This window comes from Triticum urartu, chromosome 7 (assembly GCF_003073215.2).
Source record: "Triticum urartu cultivar G1812 chromosome 7, Tu2.1, whole genome shotgun sequence".
Taxonomy (NCBI): Eukaryota; Viridiplantae; Streptophyta; class Magnoliopsida; order Poales; family Poaceae; genus Triticum; species Triticum urartu.
In genome coordinates this window covers 64,130,035-64,155,157 of record NC_053028.1, presented here as the reverse complement: position 1 = coordinate 64,155,157, position 25,123 = coordinate 64,130,035, and the positions used below count along the sequence as shown (strand labels likewise).

General features: G+C 45.6%; 1 protein-coding gene across 1 annotated transcript; it reads right to left on the bottom strand.

The window, feature by feature from the left end:
* Nucleotides 1-691: 691 nt before the first annotated feature.
* Nucleotides 692-24,403, bottom strand: LOC125523544 (sodium/calcium exchanger NCL1-like). Its single transcript, XM_048688572.1, has 7 exons — nt 24,045-24,403; nt 23,154-23,345; nt 13,015-13,196; nt 12,749-12,894; nt 12,397-12,664; nt 1,300-1,599; nt 692-1,192 (listed from the first exon to the last, which is right to left on the bottom strand). The coding sequence occupies exons 1-7, from the start codon at nt 24,304-24,306 to the stop codon at nt 944-946; spliced, it is 1,599 nt and encodes a 532-aa protein (XP_048544529.1). The 5' UTR covers nt 24,307-24,403; the 3' UTR covers nt 692-943.
* Between the last annotated feature and the right edge of the window lie 720 nt (nt 24,404-25,123).

Genomic DNA, 25,123 nt, shown 5'->3' with positions numbered 1-25,123 from the left:
CCAACTCATGATGGGAATGCGCTACCTATTAGGACACTGGTTCGGCCCGTAGTTTCAAGAACGATGGGTCTTCTCTGTATAGGCTTCATCAGAAAATTGGGTAAGTGGAGCCAGTTGTCATTGGCCCACTAGGACAAGCGGTTCAACCCAAATTTAGTTGCCCAAGGTTGCCGTTTGCCGATACAACGTGCATGCCTTTGCAACCCTTTACAAAGTTGTTATCTTTGTGCTTATATGAAAAATTTCAAACTATTGACCTAACACTACTTTTGTTTTGTAGAAATAGAAACAGAGTTTCATTTTTTCTTTAAACAAATAAATTCTAAATATCCTAATAACTTACTAAAAATCCCTATGACTAACTGATGCTAGTTAAATAATCCTATTAACGGACATAATGAAGAATGAAGAATGAGAGAATGAGTGCTGGAAGGGTGTGTGTGTGTGTGTGTGTGTGTGTGTGTGTGTGTGTGTGTGTGTGTGTGTGACTACCACATAAAATGAAGAACGATAGCAATACATTGCCAGCAATTCAGGCAGCAATACGTTCTAGGAAGCACCACGTATCAAATTACAGTAACTACCGCATATAAGAATCTCATGAACATATCTGATGTAGTACGTACTAGCACATAACCAAATAGAGTCATAGAAGCACATACAGATGGTCCATTTGGAGCAACAAGTCATCGTCAACAAGCATACAAAAAAGCAAGTTAGATAAGAAATTTATGATCGATAACATGACTTAGAGTGATGATTAACTCAAGTTATCTTCTTAAAATACTACTCATTATGTAACCGGTTGATCACACCAACAGCTGAGTGTTGCTGAGCTTCAGTAAAACTCTGAATTCAGCCGTGATAAACCAATAATGAGTCAAGGTCACAATAAGACTAAGAGTACATATCGCGGTTGGTTTCTGGGACAGAGACGTTCGTTTTACGACCAATGGAAAACCGAGTCGAGAATGTGAACGAGGACGAGAGACAGTGGGTAGAGCAAGTATGCCACCAGGCACGTCCAGAGAGGGAAGTTGGTCCGGAAGCTCGTGAAGAGGCCCATGACGATGCAGACAAGCAAAATGATGAGCAGCTCAGAGGAGAAGTCCCACGTTATGTCCCGGGCATAGACCAGCGCCAGGAACATGCCCAAGCACATCAGGTTGTTCACAGTCACAACACAGTACACCTGCAAATTAACAAAGTACGGTGGTAGTAAATATTACCCCAATTAGTGTCCAGTTTACAAAGGTTGCATGCATGCATCATGGTGATTTCATGGTGGAGGTGAGGCACCTCCGATAAAGCGAGGGAAGCGCTCCTTCGCTTCTTCTTTCTCATGGACCTGACGGCAGAGACGACCTCGCTGGAGTTGTTCACCAGCGGGAGCACAACGAAGGAGACGAAGAAGGACGATACGTGTGTAGCCTTGGACAGGCTGTATATGGCGTCGACAAGTGGGTCCGCAAACGCGGCAGGGATGGCAGCACCCACAAGCATGAGACCCACGGCCTTGACAATCATTCTTCCGGGGTTTTCCACAGGCTCCACCTCTTCATCGCTTACCGCCAGCTGATCGTGTTCCTCCCGTGTTCTCTGCAGGATCAAGACCGCTTGTTGGGAGTGCATTTCTTTCTCAGAAGTTAGGGCAAATCTGCGATGCTGATCTTTTACTTTTGAAATGAGAATGGCTTGGAAAGCTATAGCTGGATTTTCCTTAATAAGCCGGCTCATTCGTTCTTTATTTCGTATATCGGTGGGTACTAAAAAAGATCATTAGAGATAGTTGAAGGCATGGGGACCGAAACTCGAACGCCGTGCACCGAAACACCTTTAAATATCCAGACCACACGGTCCCAACACCTTTTGCCATCCAACATCATGCATCAAACGTTAGCGGAAAACCAAGAAGGTATATGTTTTGATTTCAAACATCCCATTCGTATATGTTTTCAAAAACTTCATTTTCAAAAAGGAATACATCTCAGCAACAACTGGAATGTGTTTTGGCTATGTGCATCCTAGGCTCCTAGCTATGCAAAGGTGAGAGTGACTGAGTGAGATGTGACCTGAACAAATTTTGCTTATATCCCACTGATGTGATATCAAGTCAATAAAAGCATCATTTTCAAGAAAAAACGACAACTCGTACAATAAGGAGTTAAGAAATGGAGACGTAGCTGCCATAGAGGCACTGGTGTCAGCTGAGACCAGTAATTTTTTTATTTTTCTTCACTAATCTCGTACTAATCAATGCTAAATGGCATAGATGACACCATTGCTACATAGCTTACACCATTGGGTTTTGTTTCTAGTTTCCTCCCTATTAGAGCAAGTACAATAATGAACTTGTAACCCGCTTACATGGCACTTTTAATTATGTGGAGGAGAGAGACATGAAAAAAATAGTGGGAGTGGGCTCTCATGAAAAAGCCTAGCTATATGCGTACTTCTAGACAATTGCAATAAATATAAAGAAAGAGATAGAGAGAAAGTGAAAAATAGCCAACCTTATAACTAATTTTATTGTACGAGTAACTATAAATGGTGACTATATATGACATGGCAATTTCATATATATAGCCATGGATCCACTGGCTCGATGCACTTCAGTTTCCTAATACGCGTTCCAATGTGGGGGAAAACTAAGATGCGATCCTTTTTTAAACGAAGGGAGTAGAAGTCAATGTTTGGTCACCAAATAGACAATATTTACATAGGGGACTGCGATTTACAGTTAGACGCGATATCCAGTTAAATACGGCACAAATAGTAGGTCCTGAACTCATAAAAATGGCAAGGATATCAATCAGTCTACCTCGAGGAGTGAAGACAACATAGTTACGACTGAACCGTCTCATATATTGTTGTGGAGAGACCAACTTGTTTAGTTTTCACTAAGTGATTGAATTCAAAATTTTCATTATTTTATCTTGGTAAGCACGTTTACTGCGGGGGTGTTAGGAAATGTGGTAATGTCTGGTAACTGAATTTACCGCCCAGTAACCAAAACGTTCGTACGAGTTCAAATATAGTACAAATTCGTAGCCAAAGAATCATGAATGAAAATCCCCTAATTTATATTCGCAATTATAAATATTCTGAAAATGTCACAATAGAAAACATAATTAAAGCTTGGCAATCAAATGCAAGATTTTAGAATTGATATACTGTTTTCCTACAATCTTTCTGTTTGTACAACATTTGTTATTAAAAGTACCTTTAAATGTCTGGACCATTTGGTAAGCTATCATTTGGGTTTTCCTTATAAGAGGGCTCATTCGTTATTAGAACTGGTAAGCTATCATTTAGGTTTTCGTTATAAGAGGGCTCATTCGTTATTTATTTCAGATATCGGCAGGTACAGTTCTTGATTAAAAAAAGATCAGCAGAGACAGTTAAAGGCATGGGGAACGAAACTCCAACGCCGTGCACCGAAGTACCTTTAAATGTATGGACCACGCGGTATGTACACTGTTAAATTATAATCCAAATTTTAGTATCGTATTGGACTAGACGTAATACAAACAGTATGGGCCTTTCCGTTAGTACCGACGCGTACGAGTACAATTTGTTTATTTGTCCTTTAAGGACTCTCATGTATTGCCCTCATATATATTTCATGTAGTCACATCTAAGACGGCCTATCATTTCGTGCTTGTAATACTCCTTCTCATAGTGATTGTGCCTTCCTGCGACCGTGATTTTCTCCCTCAAGGGTTTCCACGTAAAAATTTGTGTCTCTCGTGTCTCATTTTATCTCGTTTTATCTAACAAATGATATATAGAGCCAAGTTGTAAATACAAGTTTTCAGTGGCGGAGCTAGCGAATTGCTAAAGCCCGGGCACAATGTAAGCTAAAGAATATTTTGGTCTTTCGAAAATCACAAGTATCACATATCTGATCTATCAAAATATGCCCAATTCTGAAATTTGAACAAACATAATTTGAATCGACACAATCAATGTTAAATTGCATAATTTTTCGTAAAACTACAGAGAATGACTCACCTAATTATCGTGTGCCGCGGTAGCCCTCTTTGACAGTTTGGTGCTAGCTGCCTCTTGATCGCGGCTTTGTTTTGGTCGAACACTTGGCAGTGCTGCTGGCACGGCTACTGCGGACGGCAAAGAGCCACCGTCCGCCGGAGACGGAATGAAATTTTCACAGGAGGAGCCGCCGCCTCGGCGCTTGCACTTTTGATTATACGTGATCTGCCCAACAGAGTAGTGGCCCCGCCGCGCGCCAACACTCTTGCAGCTCACCGTGCCCTCCGGCAGTCCGCCCTCCACCAGTGGCCAGATCGTCTTCGAGAATGGAGTAACGAGCTAGGGTTTGGGCGTGCCGCGCGAGCGCCCGTTCCCATCTCCCCGAGTTCCTCGTCTCTACTCGACAGGCAACAAATCGATTGATTCCTCTCCTGATTTTCTCGAGTTGGTTGTGGCCCACGTTACGAACGGGTGCATGACCTCCTGGTTGTTCTAAGAAAGCCCAATAGACAAGAAAATGAGCATGTTGGCCCAGTTATATAGCAGTTTCTAGTTTGCAGCGTATTTTCACGAGTTTTCAGCCTATATGAGCAACTTTTGCGATTCTTGTGGCTTCGGAAGCTCTCGAAAGTTTGGGAAATTGACGGCGTCGAGCCCGGGCACATGCTCAGAGTGCCCGTACGGTAAAATCGCCCCTGCAAGTTTTTTGAGACGAGAGAATTAGAGTTTCTGTTCGCGCCGCTTGCACGCGTCGTGGCGATCTGTCAATTTGAAGGCAGATTTATTCTGTGCGCGGCCGTACACGATTATTAGATCGTTTCGCCAAGTCCGGCATGCAGTCCAATCCGTGCATTCTGCTTCTTCTCGATCGGTCGCGCGTGGAGCTACAACGGCGTCACACCTGCAAGTACTACTTCTCCTCCCGCTCCAGGTCATCGCACAAGGAAGGAACTACTAATTGATTCGCGGACCCGTCTAGCTGGCGGCCGGGGGCTTGCTAGCGGCCGGCCAAATAAAATAGGTGTCCGTCTCCTTAGGCTGATTATAATGAGAAGTAATTTATACTAGTGTCATGCATATGATATTAGTCTAAATTACCATCTTCATAATGCAAAATATCTTAGTAGTAGTGTCATATATTGTTTCATTTATTGCCTTATAGACTCATTTTATCTCGGGAAGCGCTATGTTACTCCAAACACCTCTCTCCTCATTAAATACTTGCCACATAAGCAAAATTATTTTGAGGTGTGTTAATTAAGTTACTATCTAAGTTACCCCCACTATGGCTAGCCTTAGTCTCATGAAAGGCGGGATACTGCTAATTAATCATCCTATGTGGTCTATCCTCACGTGATGAATGACGTTTGCATGCCGCTGCATTAATGTTTCTTATGTTCGTCTTTTGTGCATTAGTTTTTTGTTTTCAAAATTATAAAAGACATATCTTCTAAACTATGCGTCGAAATTTAGATCCGTTTTCGCCGTTGAAACCCTCGCGACATGCTCTTCAAAAGTAGATCCTGCATCTGGATGTTTCGATGAACTAGTTTTTCTACCAGCTAAACATCAATGCATGTGCAACTAGACTACATTGCCGTACCAATTGAGCATATGTGTGTGCCAATAGTCATGTCTACTAAACATCAATGTGTGTGCAACTAGACTACATTGCCGCGCCAACTGAGAATATATGTGCAACTAGTGTCCTGTCAATTAAACATCAATGTGTGTGCAACTAGACTAAATTACAAGCCAACTGAGCATATGTGTGTGCAACTAGTATTCCAGCCAACAAAACATTAATATGTGTGCAACTAGACTACATTACAAGCCAACTAAACATTAATGTACCTGCAACTAGACTACATTACAAGAGGAGGTTGCACATCGACTTTCATCGGGGTAATAGACTAGTTGCACATCAAAGTTGTCGTGGTTTCTAGGTTGCAACCTCATACGAAGGTGCAGCTTCAAACATTAGTTTTGAAAAAAGTTACACGATGTAGTAATAAAGTTACACAATACAGTACTAAAGTTGCACAATATATCATCCAAGTTGGCACCAAAAAAATTTCATTGAAACATACCCATATGAGATCTAGTTTCAAAGATCTCGTCACGAAGAACCCAACGGTGAAGACGGATTTGAATTCCGACACGTGGTTTGAAAGATATGACTCTTTAAAAATTGAAGATCCGGAATAAATACCCGTGAATCTGTTTTGTTGTCCATTGAATATAATAAATCTGACTACATTTAATGATCAATCATATGCACTAGCAGACAAATCCTACGCATGCATGTGCGTGGCAGAACGTGGCCGCTCGTTTTCTCCAAAATGTGCACGTGCACTTTGAAGATTTTAGGTTGATTCGCACGGTGACGGAGAAAGCTACATCTCTGTCATCGCTAATCGCTACATCTATTCCAAAGCTATCAGGTGCTACTGTTTCTAGTTCCGTTTGACCGCAAATTAATTATGTCCAGAATTTTTCTACCGGTTTATACTACATTGTGAACACATATTTTATCGACTCATGGCATCAATGAAGTACGATCTTCCGCTGCTGGATCATGACACAAAGTTTACCCTATGGCAAGTCAAGATGCGGGCGTTGTTGGCACAGTCCTACTATGATGAAGCACTGGATAGTTTTGGAAAGAATAGAACTCAGGACTGGACTGATGAGCAGAAAAGAATTGATTGTAAGTCTTTGGGAAGAATATTTTGCAGGAAGTTTGAGCAAGAAAACTGACGCCGCTCTATGGTTAAAGCTGGAAGGGATTTGAATCATATTTCTACACAGGTTACCCGAGGAAGGTAATGTTTTGAATCATATTTTAGAATTTAAAGAGATCATATCTGATCTAGCTACAATGGAGGTTAAGTATGAAGAGGAAGATACCGCTTTAATGTTACTTTGTTCACTGCCAAGTTCTTATACCAATTTTAGAGACACCATATTATACAGTCGTGATACTCTCATACTTAATGAAGTTTATGAAGTTTTGAACTCTAAGGAGAAGATGAAATTAATGATGCCTCATGATGGTTCGAGTTCATCTCAAGCCGAGGGATTATCTGTTCGTGGCAGGACAAAGGAGAAGAACTCCAATAATGGAAACAGAGGCAAAAGCAAAAATGGCTACAGGGTCCAGTCGCAATCCAGAGACAACAAATATTGTAGATATTGCAAGAGAGACGGGCATGACATCTCAGAGTGTTTCAAATTACAGAACAAGGAAAAGAGGAAAGGTAACAAACAAGGTGAAAATTCTGCTAATGTTTCTTGTGATGATAGTTTCGATAATGCCCTTGTTGTTATTGCTGGATGTGCTGAGACCAATGATGAGTGGATACTTGACACTGCATGTACTTTTCATATGTGCCCGCAGAGATTGATTTTCTACTTTTGATTCCACTACTACTGGTTCCGTTTTGGGTTTTGATAATTCACCATGCAAGATTGAAGGCATAGGTTCTATTCGAAACAAGATGTTTGATGGCACAATTAGAATTTTGACAGATGTTCGGTATATTCCGAAGATGAAGAGAAATGTTATTTCTATGAGGGCCCTTGATGCAAAGGGATACAAGTATTCAGGTGGAGATTGTGTTTTGAAAGTCACCAAAGGTTCCCTTATTGTGATGAAAGGTGAATTAAGTTCGACCAATGGTCTTTATTACCTTCGAGGTTCTACCGTTTCAGGTAACGCTACTCCAGTTATTTCAAAGAATTCTGATTGTGATGTTGCTAACCTTTGGCATATGCGTCTTGGACATATGAGTGAACTTGGTTTAGCAGAGTTAAATAAGAGAGGTCTTCTTGATGGATATGAACCTGATAAATTGAAATTTTGTGAGCATTGTATCTTCGGCAAGCACAAAAAGGTGAAGTTCAACACTTCGACTCATACAACCGAAGGTATTCTTGATTATGTCCATTCTGATTTATGGGGACCATCTCGCAAGAAGTCACTAGGTGGTGCTAGTTACATGCTGACTATTATTGATGATTATTCGAGAAAAGTTTGGCCTTATTTACTGAAGCATAAATATGAAGCATTCTCAGCATTTAAGGAGTGGAAGGTTATGATTGAGAGACAAACTGAAAAGAAGATAAAAATACTTCGCACTGATAATGGTATGGAATTCTGTTCTAACCAATTTAAGAATTTTTGCAAGTTTGAAGGCATTGTCAGACACTACACCGTTGCTTATACTCCTCAACAAAACGGTGTTGTTTAGCGTATGAACAGGACCATTATTTCCAGAGCCCATTGCATGTTGTCCAATGCAGATTTGCATAGGCGTTTTTTGGGCTGAGACTGCTTCCACTGCTTGTTATCTGATTAATCGTTCACCATCTATTGCTCTTAATAAGAGAATTCCTATTGAGGTATGGTCTGGTCACCTGCTGATTATTCACAATTGAGAGTTTCTGGTTGCACTGCTTATGCTCATGTTGATAATGGGAAGTTGGAGCCTAGGGCTGTTAAGTACATTTTTTTGGGTTATAAATATGGTGTTAAAGGTTTTAAATTGTGGAGTCCTAAAACCCAGAAGGTGGTTATTAGCAGAAATGTTATCTTTAATGAATCTGCTATGTTACGTGATGTTTCATCTACTAAAGTTCCTGTTGAGAGTGAAGCAGCCTATTGTTCAGGAGCCTACTGTTCAAGAGGAGCATGTTATTGATTCAGGTGATACATCTGGTAATGAAATTGTTGATGCACATGATGAACCCGTAGTTAATGATGATCATGTCACTCCCACTCCAAATCGGCATATTGTTCCACCCAGTTGGAATCTTGCACGTGACAGAGTTAGGCGGGTACTAATAACCTGACAGGTTAATTGAAGAGTGCAATATTGTTTCTTTTGCTTCATCTGTTGCAAAGAAATTGAAGGTAATTTTGAGCCTTCTTCATATTCCGAGGCTATTATTTCTGGTGATAGAAATAAGTGGATGACCTCTATGCATGATGAGATGGAATCACTTGAAAAGAATGGCACTTGGGATTAAGTAAAATGACCCAGAGTGAAGAAACCTATTTGTTGCAAGTGGGTTTTCAAGAGGAAAGAAGGTGTTTCTCCTAATGATGAGACAAAATATAAAACAAGGTTAGTTGCTAAAGGTTATAGCCATATTCCAGGTATTGACTATAATGAAGCATAGCTCTATTCGCACTTTACTCAGTATTGTTGCCATGCATGATTTTGAGCTTGAACAATTGGATGCTAAAACTGCATTCTTACATGGAGAATTAGAAGAGGATATTTATATGGAAAAACCTGAAGGTTTTATTATTCCTGGAAAACAAAAGCTTGTCTGGATATTGAAGCAATCCCCTAGACAGTGGTACAAGAGATTTGACACCTTTATGCTCTCTCAAGGTTTCAAAAGGTCTAATTATGATAGTTGTGTCTATTTGAAAACTGTCAATGGTTCAACTATTTATTTGCTCTTTTATGTTGATGATATGCTAATTGCTGCAAAGAGTATGTCAGAGATTAATGAACTAAAGAAGCAATTGAGTAATGAGTTTGAGATGGAGGATTTGGGTGCAGCAAAGAAAATACTTGGTATGGAAATATTTAGAGATAGACCGTCTGGAAAAGTATATCTAAGTCAGAAGAGTTATATTGATAAAGTTCTTCGTCGTTTTAATATGCATAATGCCAAGCCGGTGAGTACTCCATTAGCTGCACACTTCAAATTTTCATCACCTTTATGTCCTAAGTCAGATGCAGATATTGAGTAGATGTCTAGAGATTAAGTACATGCCAACCCAGGCGCGCCCAGGTGGGTTTTGCCCACCTCGGTGGCCCCCCCACCGCCTCTTCGCCCTATAAATCCCCAAATATTCCAGAAACCCCAGGGGAGTCGACGAAACACAATTCCAGCCGTTGATACGTCTCCATAGTATCTAATTTTTTGATTATTTCATGCCAATATTACACAACTTTCACATACTTTTCACAACATTTTATATGATTTATTGGACTAACCTATTGATCCAGTGTCCAGTGTCAATTCCTATTTGTTGCATGTTTTTTGTTTTACGGAATATCCATATCAAACGAAGTACAAACACGATAAAAATTTAGGAAGAATTATTTTGGAATAGATGTGATTTTTGGGACTTGGAATCAACGCAAACGGGGGCCCATAGCCCCCAAGATACACCAGGGCGTGCCCCAGGGGCCAGGCACGTGGTGGTGGGTTGTGCTCACCTCGTACGTCGGTTGGAGCTCTACTTTAGGCGCAAGGAAGCTTATATCCAGAAAAAAATCATGTTAAAATCTCTGGGCAATCGGAGTTAAGGATCTCCAGGCATTTAATAAACGGTGAAGGGCTAGAAAACAGGAACGTGAAACAGAAGAGAACATAGGGATAGATCCAATCTCGAAGGGGCTCTCGCCCCTCCACCGCCATGGAGGCCATGGACCAAAGGGGGAACTCTCCTCCCATCTAGGGGGGAGGCCAAGGAAGAAGGAGGAGGATTGGGGCTCTCTCCCCCTCTCTCCCGGTGGCGCCGGAGTGCCGCCGGGGCAAGGATCGTAACGACGATCTATATCAACAATCTTGGTACCGTCAACACCAACTTTCTTCCCCTCTATGCAGTGGTGTAACACCCCTTCTCCCCGCTGTAATCTCTACTTAAACATGGTGCTCAACGCTATATATTATTTCCCAATGGTCTATGGCTACCTTATGATGTTTGAGTAGATCTGTTTTATCCTATGGGCTAATTGATGATCGTGGTTGGTTTGAGTGTATATTTTTTGTGGTGCTTTCCTACGGTGCCCATCGTCTCACGCAAACATGAGGGGTCCCCGCTGTAGGGTGTTGCAATATGTTCATGATTTTCTTATTGTCGGTTGCCGGAGTGACAGAAATGTGAACGCGAATAAGTGGGTTATTGCGTATGGGAGTAATGAGGACTTGATACTTAATGCTATGGTTGGGTTTTACGTTAATGATCTTTAGTAGTTGTGGATGCTTGCTAGAGTTTCAATCATAAATGCATATGATTCAAGTAGAGAAAGTATGTTAGCTCATGCCTCTCCCTCGTATAAAATTGCATGAATTATTACCGGTCTAGTTATCGATTGCCTAGGGACAAATGACTTTCTTGTTGACAAAAGCTATCTACTTTTATTATCTTGCAATTTATTCGTAGTTTTATTCTCGCAAAGTATTCATAGGTTTATTCTTGCAAAATAGTTTCATACTTGTTTTAGGTAAAGCAGACGTGAAGTGTGCGTAGAGTTGTATCGGTGGTTGATAGAACTTGAAGAAATATTTGTTCTACCTTTAGCTCCTCATTGGGTTCAACACTCTTATTTATCGAAAAAGGCTACAAACGATCCCCTATACTTGTAGGTTATCAGCCGCCGCAAGTTTCAGAACCATGAGATCCAATCTAGACACCATCACGGAGGGGTTCATCATCCTCATTGGTGCCTCTCCGATGATGCGTGAGTAGTTCATCATAGACCTACGGGTCCATAGGTAGTAGCTAGATGGCTTCCTCTCCCTCTCTTTTGATTATCAATATACAATGGTCTTTTGGAGATCTATCTGATGTAACTCTTTTTGCGATGTGTTTGTTGGGATCCAATGAACTTCGAGTTTATAATCAGATCTATATATCCATGAAAGTTATTTGAGTTTTGATCTCTTATATGCATGATTATTTATAGTCTCATGTTTCTTTTTCGAATCTTTGTCTTAGTTAGGCCGACTAGATCGATTTTCTTGCCAGAAGAGGTGCTTTGTCATGGGTTCGACCGTGCGGTGTTCTTTCCCAGTAACAGAAGGGCAGCAAGACACGTATTGATGCTATTAAGGATAACAAGATGGGGTCTATTCCTACATGAATAGATCTTGCCTACATCATGTCATCGTTCTTATTGCATTACTCCGTTTCTTCATGAACTTAATGCACTAGATGCATGCTGGATAGCAGTCGATGTGTAGAGTAATAGTAGTAGATGCAGGCAGGAGTCGATCTACTAATCTTGGACATGATGCCTAGATATTGATCATTGCCTGGATATCGTCATAATTATTTGAGGTTCTATCAATTGTCCAACAATAATTTGTTTACCCATCGTGTGCTATTTTTTGTGAGAAGCCGCTAGTGAAATCTACGGTCCCCGAGTCTATTCTTTATCATATTTGTGTTCTGATCTATTATTTGCCTTTGATGGTACATTTTGAGTTAATAATAGCACCCTTTATCGAAAAACTTATTCACCAAAGTTAGAGAATTTTGATTGGACAATTATTAAAACATTATTTAGTTTTTAGTAAGACTTCATTTGATTTTCTAAATTATTCAGTTTGTGCGTGAGAATCATTGGCTCATAGTAATTTAATGCAAATTACCTCATGGTAGTCGTTGATGAACTTGTTAGCATACGCACCCGAAGCCTGCACCTTTCTCTTGGCCTCATTTATCCATATCTTCATTCCTGCGAGGAACTCTTCCTCATCTACTGTGTCATTGCCTGATGTGTCGAAGTCGTCCATGATTTTGTCCACGACGTCATTCTTGTCAAAATCAATCTCCTCAAAGTTGATTCCAATGATAAGGGCATGCAGCTCAGCTCGTGACAGGTCGCGGCTACCATCATTGTCAATCTTGTAGAACAATCTGCGCATTGGCACAGAGGAGTACATCATGTTCATGAGTGTTCCATTGGCATATCAAGAACAAAACAAAGTTGAAGCATAATACTTTCTTATCACATTTTCATTAGGCGTGCCATCGTCGTTTAGCAGACGTCCGAGCGCTTGCATTTGGGCATGTTTTAGTATGCCAGAGATTACATGCCTATGTTTTGCAAACGCGAGTCGCCTCCGCTGGATCCAGGGTAGGAAGATCTATAATTTGAGAAAATTAGCATTGTCAAGTAGATCTTTGTAACCTAGATGTACACGTATGTACCAATGTAGCCATCATTATTTGAACGTGCAAAAGAACATCAGATGGAATGGATGTACCTGAAACATGCAGTAGGAGAGTGCAAGCAAGAATGATACAATGCTAGCCAGCAAGATTGGTAGGCGATGCCCGGGCTGGGTTCTCAACATTTTTGGGAAAAGTGCAATGGCGAAAGGAATAACACAAATCGCCATGATTCGTGCCGTCCAGCTGGTTTCGTCGTCGGTTGAAATACCACTGCCTGCGAAGCGAAACAATGTGGATGCAACACATGATTAACTACTAACCACACTTTTGGGGAAGTGCATGCAGAGGAGCTCGTAAGAACAACACTTTCAGATTAATTATTTTGCCACATTGCAACATTTTATTGCACCTCCAGTTAGACAAACTTGACTTACACGTGTGTTTGGTTCTAGCCACACGCCCACACCTAAGGGAAGAATTTTTTTTGTCAAGATGAGCCCCACATGTAGTACAAACAAATGTGGTAAGATTTTCTTAGGCAAGTCAAAGTGTGGCTTAGAATATGTTCAACTAAAGTTAGGCAAATTTGGTAAAAAAAAATAGGTTGGCAAACAAGGGAGAAGTTAGTCACGAACCAAACAAGCACTATGATTTGGTTCTGTGGCATTTAATCTACAAAATAACTAGACAGACACCGTGATTTTGTTCGGTAGCATTTGATCTGCAAAATAACCAAACAAGCACCATGATTTCGTTCGATTACATTTGATCCGCAAAATATATAGCCATATATGTTCAGGGAGCATAGGTTAGGCACTATGAAGGCTATGTATGCCACCAATGGCAACAAATAGCCCAGTTATTAATGTGCTCTTGTTGAAATTGAGATACCACTGGATGTACAACAATTGCTTATTCAACATCCTTTATTCAATTGCCCCTTGGCATGCCAAAGTCTTTTCTAACGGATGACGTATGTACCGGATAAATATCTAAATTTCATTCGCTTCAAGATCTGTGCATTTTGGACTCATATGCATGTGGTATTCTATGTATTTGCTTTTCCTCTTAGGTGGTATAGAAATATTGAAGGCACATCAGAGGGTCACATCACCTTTCGTGTGCGAGAGGAGGACGTACGTGCATGCATGACTCTGCCATTCACCATCCCTCTCCCATGGAAAACATTAGCATTATTTTTCTTGCTGTTTCTTTATATGATCCATCTTTCAAACTAGAATTTTTTTGATTTGTTTATACATATTTCGAATCCCGACGCCAAGATCTTTCAAATATGATCAATATTGAATATTTTTAAAACTCATTTAAATTTTCTTGTTTCACAAAATTGATTGGAACTGAAATTACTTTAATATTTTTAAATTATTTCTTCGATTGATTGAAATTGAAATGAATTCCATCTATAACATTATGCCATACATTTCATCAGTAACATAGTTTCACACCGTATGCTTCAATAATTGAAATTTAAATGAATGTTAATTAATTTCATATATTTGAATAATTGAATTTGAAAATTGAAATGAATTCCATATATTCAAACAATATCATATACTCTATGTTTCACAACCATATCACTTTCTTAGCATATGAATTTCAATACCAGCTGCATTTCAATTTCCACACCAGTTTCAGTACCCAATCCATTTCAATAACTTCCACATATTTCAAATTAAATACAGTTTTTATTCTATTTCAATACTATAAAGTGAAATATAAATTATAAATTTCAGTACCAAATGCATTTCAATACTAGATGCATTTCTATACCAGCTCACATTGTTACCGAATGCATTTCAATATTGTATGCCACACTACCATATCACCTTGTTAGCATATGATTTTCAATAGCAGTTGCATTTCAATTTCCGGACCAATTTTAGTATTGCATCCATTTCAATAAAATGCACATATTTCAAATTCAATAATACTTTAAAACTATTTTCAAAACATTGATTTGTAACAACTATCAATATGAAATTGAATCTCACATCACAACTATCAATGTGAAACTGAAATATTGGAAATTAATTTCATTTTAAGTCATGTTAGAAAATGAATTTTCGGTTTAGAAGAAGTGAATTATTTAATATATCACTTAGAAATAAAAGGATTGCTTTTTTGCATGGGAGAGAGAAAAATATAAAACATTCATGCATCGTCGTTCTCTGTGCTCTCTCTTTCTCTTTTCTGGCAAGACGACAAAACACTGACATACACAGGTATTCTCTTGTATTCCGTATATCTAATTCTGAGCCCGGGCTCATCTGCACCTTGTCAAGAAATAATTCATAAAAAAATATAAAAAAATCCAAATTTTTTGTGCATGGTAGATAATTTGGTGCGTGAGGTGCACTCCAAATTTCAGAGCATTTGGACATTTGAGTAGCTCTCGGCAAAAAAAGACAAATTGGGTCAGAACAGTATACGAACAGTACATTATTTAACAGACCCCAAATTTGTCTTTTTTGCCGAGAGCTACTCATATTTCCAAATGGTTTGAATTTGGATCGGACATCATGCACCAAATTATCTACCATGCCAAAAAAAATTAGATTTTTTTTAAAATTTTCTACTATTTGTTTTGATTTTTTTATTCAGCGCAGGCGCAGATGCTCCTGGAGCCAAAACGCCTCACTCCTTTCCAACATAACACTCATACACATGCACAGATCTCGAAAAAAAAAGTGTTGAACGATGGATGCTTGCCGTTACATACATCTTCCACTAGAAAATGCAGTTTTGGAGGAGGGTCATACAGTCATATATACTGGGATGATGCCTCCAACGGCTCCTGTACGGCCTGGCGACGCGGGTGGCGATGGGGCGGGCGACGCGCCGCGCCCCAGTGTGTCAGGTGAGTCGGCGGGCTGGTCGGAGGTGAGGTCGTCGGGGCGGCCGGTGCGCGTGGCCCCGGCGGCGGCGCTGGGCGTGGGGCCGTCCCCGCGCTGGGAAGGGAGTCGGTTCTGGGCGCCGTCTGAGATAAGTGACGACAAGGTCTCGGAGGAGGAGGAGTGTGTTGGTAGTGGCGATTCCGCCGGTCGGCGTGGTGCAGGGTCCAGGCCGTCGGTGGGTGCGTTCGTAGCCTTGGCGGAGGAGCTTGGGGGCTCCCTCAAAGCTGGGCGACGCGGTGCTTTTGCACCAGGCGGTCGGGGCGTCCGCAGACCAGGGGTGCCGGGACGGGCGCCGTCGTCGCGTGCGGTGGAGGCGTCGCGCGCCCGCTCGGTGCGGAGGGACGACGAGGTCGTGCCTGCCGTGGTGGCGGCGGCTGCTACCTTGCCGGCCATGGGGCCGGCCATGGCGGCAGATACACCACGTGGGGTAGCGTCGGCCGCGGGGCCAAGGGTGGCGGCGGCGGCGGCGGCGGAGCCGCTCGAGACCTGGCCTAGGGTTGGCGAGGTTGGTGAGGCTGGGCTGATGGGCCGGTCCTTGATTCCGGGCCAGTCGGGCCCATCCGTGCCGTGTGTAGCCCAGGGGGACGGGGCAGTTGCGGAAGCGACACAGGCGGTCGTGGGCTGCCTAGTGCGGCCCAGGCCCGCCCCCGCTGTGGTGCGGCCAGTCCTTAAGTGGTTATGGATCCGCCGGGGCGCCACTGACTGCGTCCTAGGGTTTCCAGCCACTCCCGCAGAGGTGCGGCGCTTCGGTCATGTCACTCGCTCTCTCTCCCCACTTCCCCCTCCCCCACCCCTGGATCGCTCCTTCACGGAGGTCGTCGCCATGGGATCCAAGGCGGATCGGCAGGCGGACAAGTGGGCAGAGCCGGATCCGGAGGCGGAACGGCGGCGCAAGCGAGATCTGCGCGAGCAAGCTAAGGTGCGGGCGGCGGAGCGCGCCGGCGAGGAGGGCGGCTGGGGGCCTCCCCCTGCCTGGTGGCTCAAGGAGCAGGAGCGCAAGAAGAAAAGGAAGGAGGTATACAAGAAGAAGGGGCTGGAGCTCAAGCGCAAGGAATAGCTCCATCCCCATTGCGACGACCGGGTGGGCGACCCGTTCAACAAGCCGAAGATGAAGAAGCACAAGCCGGCGATGAAGGCGGAAGCCCTCTTCCTCCAAAGGCACGGCGGCGGAGCCAATCCCCGTCGAGGAGTTGGCGGGGCCGGAGTGCTTCCGCTGCGGGCGCACGGGCCACTACCAGAACGAGTGCGCCTTCCAGCAACTGTGCGTGCTCTGCAGCATGGAGGGCCATGCGTCGGCGTACTGCCCCACGAGTGGCAAGCAGCTGGTGCTCCAGACCATGGGCCACGCCTTCGCGGGGGGCGTCTTCTTCTGCTTGCCGTACCCAGAGGAGGCGGACGCGGGGGCGTCGGATCTGCTGGGGGTCAACGTGGCGTTGGTGTCGGCCGCGCCCGGCGTCCTGTCGAAAGAAATCCTGGAGGCAGAGCTCCCCCACCTCTTTGAGGGGGAGTGGGATTGGCAGGTTGCTCCGTTCGACGTGGACTGCTTCTCGGTGGCGTTCCCAGATCCGGCCTTGCTGAGGATGGCGACGCACAGCGGCAAGCTGTTCCTCCCCATCAACAACATCACGGCGAACATTCGCGACGCGGTCCTCGCCGAGCCCAAGGCGCTGTCGATGCCGGAAGTGTGGGTTAAGATGTGGGGCATCCCCCCGAAGCAGCGGCGCACGGAGCGTCTGATGGTGGCCACGACCATGATCGGGCGGCCCCTCGTGGTGGATGAGCTGTCCCTGATTCGATCCGGGCCGGTGCGCATGCGTTTCGCGTGTCATGTGCCGGCCAAGCTCCGGGGCTCCGTGCAGATCTGGTTCAATGGAGAAGGGTACAACGTCAAGCTCGAGCCGGAGTTGGAGTCTCGCCCGGCGGCCCCTGCCCTCCCACCTCCTCCGCCTCCTTCCAGTGGCCGCGGGCCCGACGAGCAGGACAAGGACAAGCAAAAGGACAAGGATCAAGAGCAGGATGCGAGCATGGAGGAGGACGACTCCGTTGACATGGCGGCGTGGGACAAGCTGGGGATCTCCGCGCCGGGCCCTGTTGCTCAGGTGGATGGGGCAACGACGGCGAGGGCGGCGGAGGCTGGGGGATCGGTTGGGATGACGGTCTCGATCCCCAACCAATATGGATCCAACCTGGGGTCGATCTCCTCTCCCCCCCATGGCGGCCGCGGGTGCGGATGGTGGCCTATCCCCGCACGGCCTCTCCCCTGCTCCCTCGCGCCCCCGCCCCGCCGGGACTCCTACCTCTGGTGGCCGCGGCTCTCCTCTTAGCGGCTCGGTGAAGCTCATGAAGAAGACGGCGGTGCGCAAGGTCAGCGCGGAGGCGGTGCGCGCGATGGAGACGCTGGGGGCGCCTGTCACTCCAAGGCAGTCGGTCATGGCGCTGGTGGCCTCGATGGCGCCTCCCCCAGTGGACCATCTGTTGCAGGACGCCTCCAAGACGGGGATGATCTCGAAGGCCAAGCGCACCAAGACGGTGCCAACGGCGCCGGTGTGCACCAGCTCGCGTTCGAAGGGGGCCAAGGGCAACATGCCGTCGCTGCAGAGGGCGCAACTCCTCCAAGCCCCGAAGAACATGGAGATCTCAGGTAATCCACCCCCCGGTTTATGGTTCTTGATGATTTCTCGGACGATCATTTGCATGAGGTGTTAGATGCGAGCGGTGTGGATCCCACCTGTGTAGGAGGGGTTAGAGAGTTAATTTCGCTTGTGCGCGCTAAGGAGTTAGCGCAGGCCGCGCTCGCGGCCACCGCTGCAGAGCGTGCTGAGCAGAGACCCCGGGTACCCGAGGGAGGGGACGCCGTGGTGATCTCTGTGCCCGAAGAGGGGGGACATGCAACAGGGGTTGCCCCCTCTCCCACGCCTTGCAGGGGCAAGACGAGGCGAGTGGCAAAAGCGGTCACCTCCAGGGGTGTCCGGCTCCGGAATCGCGTGATTTAGATGCGAGCCTTGTTCTGGAATATTCGTGGCTTCGGCCACGTGGGGTGGCGCACCCAACTTAAAGAATACATGCGCAAAGAAGACATAGACATCGTAGGGCTTCAAGAGACGATTAAGGCGGACTTTCGTTTCCACGAACTGCTTGCGATCGACCCTTTGGAGCGCTTCGAGTGGCAGCACGTACCTGCGGTAGGGCACTCAGGTGGCATGCTGCTAGGCTTGAGCCGAGCCCTGTACGAGATTATTGACTGGGACGTAGGCTCGTTTTATACCGCGACACATTTTCGTATTAGTGCCTCGCTTCGTGAGTTAGTAGTCATACAAGTCTACGGACCGGCCGATCACTCTCGTTCGACGGAGTTCTTGGCAGAACTCCAGGCCAAAGTCACCACGGTGACCGCGGCCACGCTCCCTGTTCTGGTGGGTGGAGATTTCAACCTTATCCGATCGGGAGCCGACAAGAACAACAGCAATATAAACTGGCCTAGGGTGGCCATGTTTAACTCCGCCATTGCTTCCATGGCCCTTAGGGAGGTGGCCAGGTCGGGCGCGAGGTTCACTTGGACTAATAAACAACTCGATCCGGTGCGGTCAGTGCTGGACATGGTGTTCATGTCGCCGGAGTGGGAAATGGGCTTCCCTCTCTGTACATTGGTCGCGAAGACGCGCATAGGCTCTGACCATGTACCGCTCGTCTATTCCTCGGGGGAGGACAGGGTGCGACGCAGCTCACGCTTCTTCTTCGAAACAGCCTGGTTCGAGGTTCCAGGCTTCGAGGAGATTTTCAGAGCGAAGTGGTGGGCGTGCGTTGATTCGTTAGGGCCCCAGAGAGGCCCGATGGAGTTTTGGAACGCGGTTGGGGGTCGGCTCAGGGCTAGCCTCAAGGGATGGGGCGCAAACCTAGGGAGGACTGACAGAGAGCGCCGCGCCGCGATCCTTGTGGAAATCGCAAGGATTGATGCAATGGCTGATGCTAGGGCCTTTTCGGAGTAGGAATGGGCTCATCGCTATGACCTGGAGGATCAGGTCGAAGCTTCACTTCACGCGGAGGAAGAATACTGGCGTCGATGAAGTGGTCTGAAATGGGTTCTGAAGGGCGACGCCAATACTAAGTATTTCCAGGCTTATGCTAACGGGGTCGTTGGAAGTGCTCCATCCTAAGGTTGCAATCAGAGCAGGGGCTTCTGTTGCGACAGGAGGATATCTCCCGACACATTTACGAGTTCTACATCAATTTGATGGGCTCGCGTGAGGCCTAGGGGGCGGGTCTCCGCGCGGACATTTGGGAGGATTCGCAACGTGTGTTGGACCGTGAAAACGAAGCGCTAGGGCTTGCGTTTCTGCCAGAAGAGATCGACGCCGCCCTTCTCGGTATGAAAGTGGACACGGCGCCAGGCCCAGACAGGTGGCCGGTGGCGATGTTCAAGCGCTTCTGGCCTATGCTTAGGGGCCCTATTTTCGAGATCTGCAACGGTTTTATGCGGGGGATGGTTGACATCTCGCGCCTCAATTTTGGCGTCTTAACGCTCATCCCGAAGGTTCAAGGGGCAGGCAATATTAGACAATTCCGACCGATCGCGCTCATTAACGTGCCTTTTAAAATTTGTGCAAAAGCGTGCGCCAATAGGCTAGGTCCGATCGCTCACCGCTCGATTAATCGTAACCAATCTGCTTTCATCCGAGGCCGCAACATCTTAGAGGGACCGCTCGCCCTGCAAGAGATCGTTCATGAACTAAAGCGCACTAAGGAAACAGCGGTGTTGCTGAAACTTGATTTCGAAAAAGCATACGATGGTGTGAATTGGGATTTCTTGCGGCAAGTGCTTATCGGTAGAGTCTTTTCTGCCGTTTGGGTCCATTGTATTATGCAGTTGGTGTCGGGAGGCCAAACTGTAGTTTCGGTGAACGGAGAAATAGGGCATTTCTTCCGGAACAAACGCGGGCTCAGGCAGGGTGATCCGATGTCCCCTCTCCTATTCAACTTTGTTGTGGACGCTCTGTCCACAATGCTTCGGAAAGCAGCCGAAGCTGGCCATATCCAAGGGTTGGTAGGCCACCTCATTCCAGGGGGAGTGACGCATCTGCAATATGCAGATGACACGCTGCTTTTGTTTCGCCCAGACCACCACAGCATTGCGTCGGTCAAGGCGATTCTTATTTGTTTTGAGCTCATGTCAGGGCTCAAAATAAATTTTCATAAATGCGAGGTGCTCACGATGGGGGTTGAGCCGGAGGAGGGTAAGCGTATAGCGGACCTGCTCAACTGCAAGGTGGGCAAATTCCCGCTGACATACCTAGGCCTTCCAGTTGACATCAAAAGGCCGGCGATAGAGGATTGGGAACCTTTATGTGCTAAGGTGAGGGGTAGGGTGTGCCCTTGGAGGGGTAAATTCCTTTCAAAAGCGGCCAGGCTAGTTCTCACGAACTCAAGCCTCTCTTCCCTGCCTATGTTTGCTATGGGCCTTTTTTTGCTTGCAGAGGGGGTGCATGCAAAGTTTGACACACCGCGGTCTAAATTTTTCTGGGAAGGAACTAGCCCGAACCGTAAATACCATATGGTTAAATGGGCTTGGGTGTGTCGACCCAAGGACTTGGGGGGCCTCGGGATCACCAACTCTAGACTGATTAACATCGCAATGATGTGCAAGTGGATCTGGAAAATTGTCCAGGGGGCATCCGGACTCTGGGTTGATCTCCTTAATGCCAAGTACTTCCCCAACGGGAATTTCTTTGAAGGTAGGGCAAGGGGCTCGCCTTTTTGGAATGATCTCCAGACGATCAAGTCGGCCTTTGCCTTGGGGGCTAAGTTCTCGATTGGAGATGGGCGCTCTGCGCGTTTCTGGACAGATCTTTGGATAGGCTCCCGCCCCCTATGGGAAGAATTCCGCGATCTGTACGACATCGCCGTGGATCCAGGCATGTCGGTGGCTGATGCGCTGAGATCGACCCCTTCGGAGATTCATTTCAAACGTGAACTCCAGGGGCCAGAGCAGGCCAGCCTAGTAGCCCTGCGGCAGTTAATTGATCGGGTGGTGCTCTCGGACCAACCGGGCGCGGTGAGCTGGGCGCTCACCAGCTCTGGGAAGTTCTCGGTCAAGTCTCTATACCGAAAGCTGTGCCAGGGGCCGTCGCAGCTTGTGGTTGCAGGGCTTTGGAGCGCGCGGTTGCCACTGAAGATCAAATTATTTCTTTGGCAAATGTTCCGTGATAAGCTCCCCACTTCCCTGAACGTGGCCAAACGAAATGGACCGGCCAATGGGCCATGTGCGTTGTGCGGGGATCCAGAGGACGCGAATCACGTCTTCTTTTGGTGCCCCTTAGCGCGGTTTGTGTGGAGCGCAGTGCGGTCCGCGGCTGGAGTCCAGTGGGACCCTCGCTCGGCTGCAGAACTCATTCACATTTTAGGCGCGCTGCAAGGCTCAACGAAACGGGTCGTGTGGAGCTGTGTCGGGGCACTTCTCTGGTCCTTGTGGCTAACTAGGAATAAACTCACGATTGAGGGGACCTTGCCAACACATCCGGCTAATATCATCTTCAAATGCAATCTTCTTTTGCAGCAGTGGAGTCCGTTGGGGAGGCGCAAGGATGCTGATTTGATCAAGACAGCGCAACAACGAATTCTGCAAGTGTACGCGGCGGCTAGGGAGTCATGACTACGGTGGTATACGTAGTCTCTTTTGAGTGCTTGACGAGCCTGCGTGCTCAGTACGGGCGATGCCTTGTAACGCGATAGTAACTTTTTCTCTCAGCTTGATCCTGTGCGTGGCCCGATGTGGCTTTTGGGTGTTGTAAGACTTATTGCTATGACTCTGCCGTTGGGGCTTTATTAATTTAAAGCCGGACGCACCTGGCGTCTCCGTTCTAAAAACAAAATGCAATTTTCCCCTTGGAGCATAGTGGCTAACCATTCACACTCCATCCAATCTAGCATGCTAGCACCACCAACTCACATAGCTCGGATGTTTGGAGATTGATTTATGTGATGTGGTTGACATTTAGATGTAGATATGTTCTTACTGGGGCTGCTGCATTATGTTGGTCGACTTGGTCATGTCTAAACCATAATATGTTTGGTAAGCATAAGATTCTACTAATCCATTGCAAGTTATGGGCATCTCAATTTTCCACGGTCAGCATAATGGTTAGAGCACGGGGATGCGTGGAACCATGCAGCTAAAGCAAAAACAAGGTAAGCAAAAGGAAGCATGGCCAATATAAAACTCAATCAACAAGAGTGACGCGCCAGCTTATTGTAAAACAAATTAACCACGTATGCTTCTTGTAAAAGCTGGGTAAGTATAAGAGTAGTTGAAGATATCATACCAGTAAAACTGAACCACCCTTTATTGTCTTCTAAATCAATGGCAGCACCATTGGGCCCAATGTCACACTTGCCAGCAAAAACACAAGTCCCCCAAACGACGGTGAGAAGAAAGATCGTGGAGCCAGCAAGCAGACCCATTCCGACCAGAACCTGATTTTGTGCCTTTTCTCCGCTTCCCGAGAGGCCAGATGCTGTTTATATATGAAATAGAACTGAGACTAGTTCGGAATCCTGGTTTAGACATACACATGTACTTTCAGAAAAGGCGAAGACACACTATATATTCAGCATAGGTACTAGCTAGTGAACGTGGTAGGATAGTTCTATCTAGGTGCTAACAGGTTTTAGTCTCATTGCTTGAGTTTCGATTGCGGGCGCGAGCAGTGTTTTCTGTTAGCTTAGGCTGGTTGTAATGAGGAGTATCATATATTAGTATCATGCATATGATATCAGTATATAATACTACCTTCCTAATGCGTAGTATTTTATATTAGTATCATGCAGTATTTTAGTTATTGACATGCATGACACATAATTCTACTAGCATAGCATTTATTATGATATGGTATCATGATATGATACTCAACCCTCTTTTTCTTCATTTAATTCTATGACACCTTTTTAAAATTGCCTAATTGACATGCATGATACTTGGTATGATACTACCATTACGACTAGCTCCTTTCCTGTGTTCTTTACTTTTGACTCGGAATTTTTTCCATTAAGAAATGAATGGAAAGGGGTTAATGCTCGGTTAAAAGAAAAAGCGAAGACACACTATTCAGCAATGGCACCGACAAAAGAGCGCAATGGTGAGATGTGCCTCCTCGGGTTCAACGGGAACCCAGCAGATCCATTCATTAGCAGGCGGAAGCAAAACGGGGACGTACCGAGCACGAGGAGCGCGTCGGGGAGGGCGCCGAGCATCGGGAGCAGGAGCGTGACGATGTGGCCGTGGCCGACATAGCCAGGGCCGATGGTCTCCAGCAGCAAGTCGCTCCCGGCCGTCAAGAAGGAAACTCGCACCTTGTAATTCAGGATGCCGTAGGCAAGAACCAGGAAGAGGTTGCCAAGCGCAGTGGTGGTGCAGGGGAGGAAGCTGTACGTCTGCGCGCATGTCTCCGCCGTGGAGGATGAGCGTACGTGGTTCATGGTCGGATACCGATCCACCGACGTACTTGTGTCTAGGATTTCATAATATGTGTGATAATAGTGGCGTTGTTAGTTTTCCTCCCTCAGATGAGCTCTCTTTGGGATGGCTTGCCGGGAGTGAGATGCACCCAACCCCTACTCCCCTTTTGCCATTTGGAGGTGCTTTGAATAAAGCAAGAATTGTTCTTTTCTTGTCGGCATAGGGTGACGCTTTGGCCCATATGCACCTTTGTTTTTTTCTATCATCGACCTTGCGGGCAGCTGAGGTATAGTTTGTTCTAACCAACCTTCATATTAGCCCTTAACTGCACATCTAGTCCCTTCAAAAAACTTACGTACTTGCATGTTTAACCCTGTAGGTGACCGACGCCTCGTGATTCGTACTCAGCTTGTCCAAACCAACAACCCTAAGTTGAGTTTGGATCGATCTCGCGCCCCCTCGCTTCCAAAGAACGAGGCTAACCACTTGATTAGCCAAACTGTAGTGATTATTTAGAGCGTGAAGTTTAAAAGAATAGAAACAAAGACGCATTATTAATTTCGCATTACACGGTAGCATTTAGATTTTCCAATTATTTAAAAACATGTGCACATATTACAAATGAAGTTCATGCTTATGCAAAAATAGTTCGCGTACTCAAAAAATAGTTCAACAAATAAAAAAGTTCATGTATTCAAAATAAAGTTCACAGATTCAAAAGAGTTCATCAATTTTCAAAAAATATCCATCGAACAACAAAATTAGTTCATCAATTTGAATAAAAAAAGTTCATCAATTTGAATAAAAAAAAGTTCATCGAATTTGAAAAAAGTTCAT

Bases quoted from the DNA above. Each gene is read 5' to 3' on its own strand.
- LOC125523544 (XM_048688572.1), bottom strand. From the start codon at position 24,306: ATGAACCACGTACGCTCATCCTCCACGGCGGAGACATGCGCGCAGACG. The intron at 23,346-24,044 runs GTACGTCCCCGT...ATATATAAACAG, and splicing joins CGACGCGCTCCTCGTGCTCG to CATCTGGCCTCTCGGGAAGC. The intron at 1,193-1,299 runs GTGCCTCACCTC...GTTAATTTGCAG, and splicing joins CTTCCCTCGCTTTATCGGAG to GTGTACTGTGTTGTGACTGT.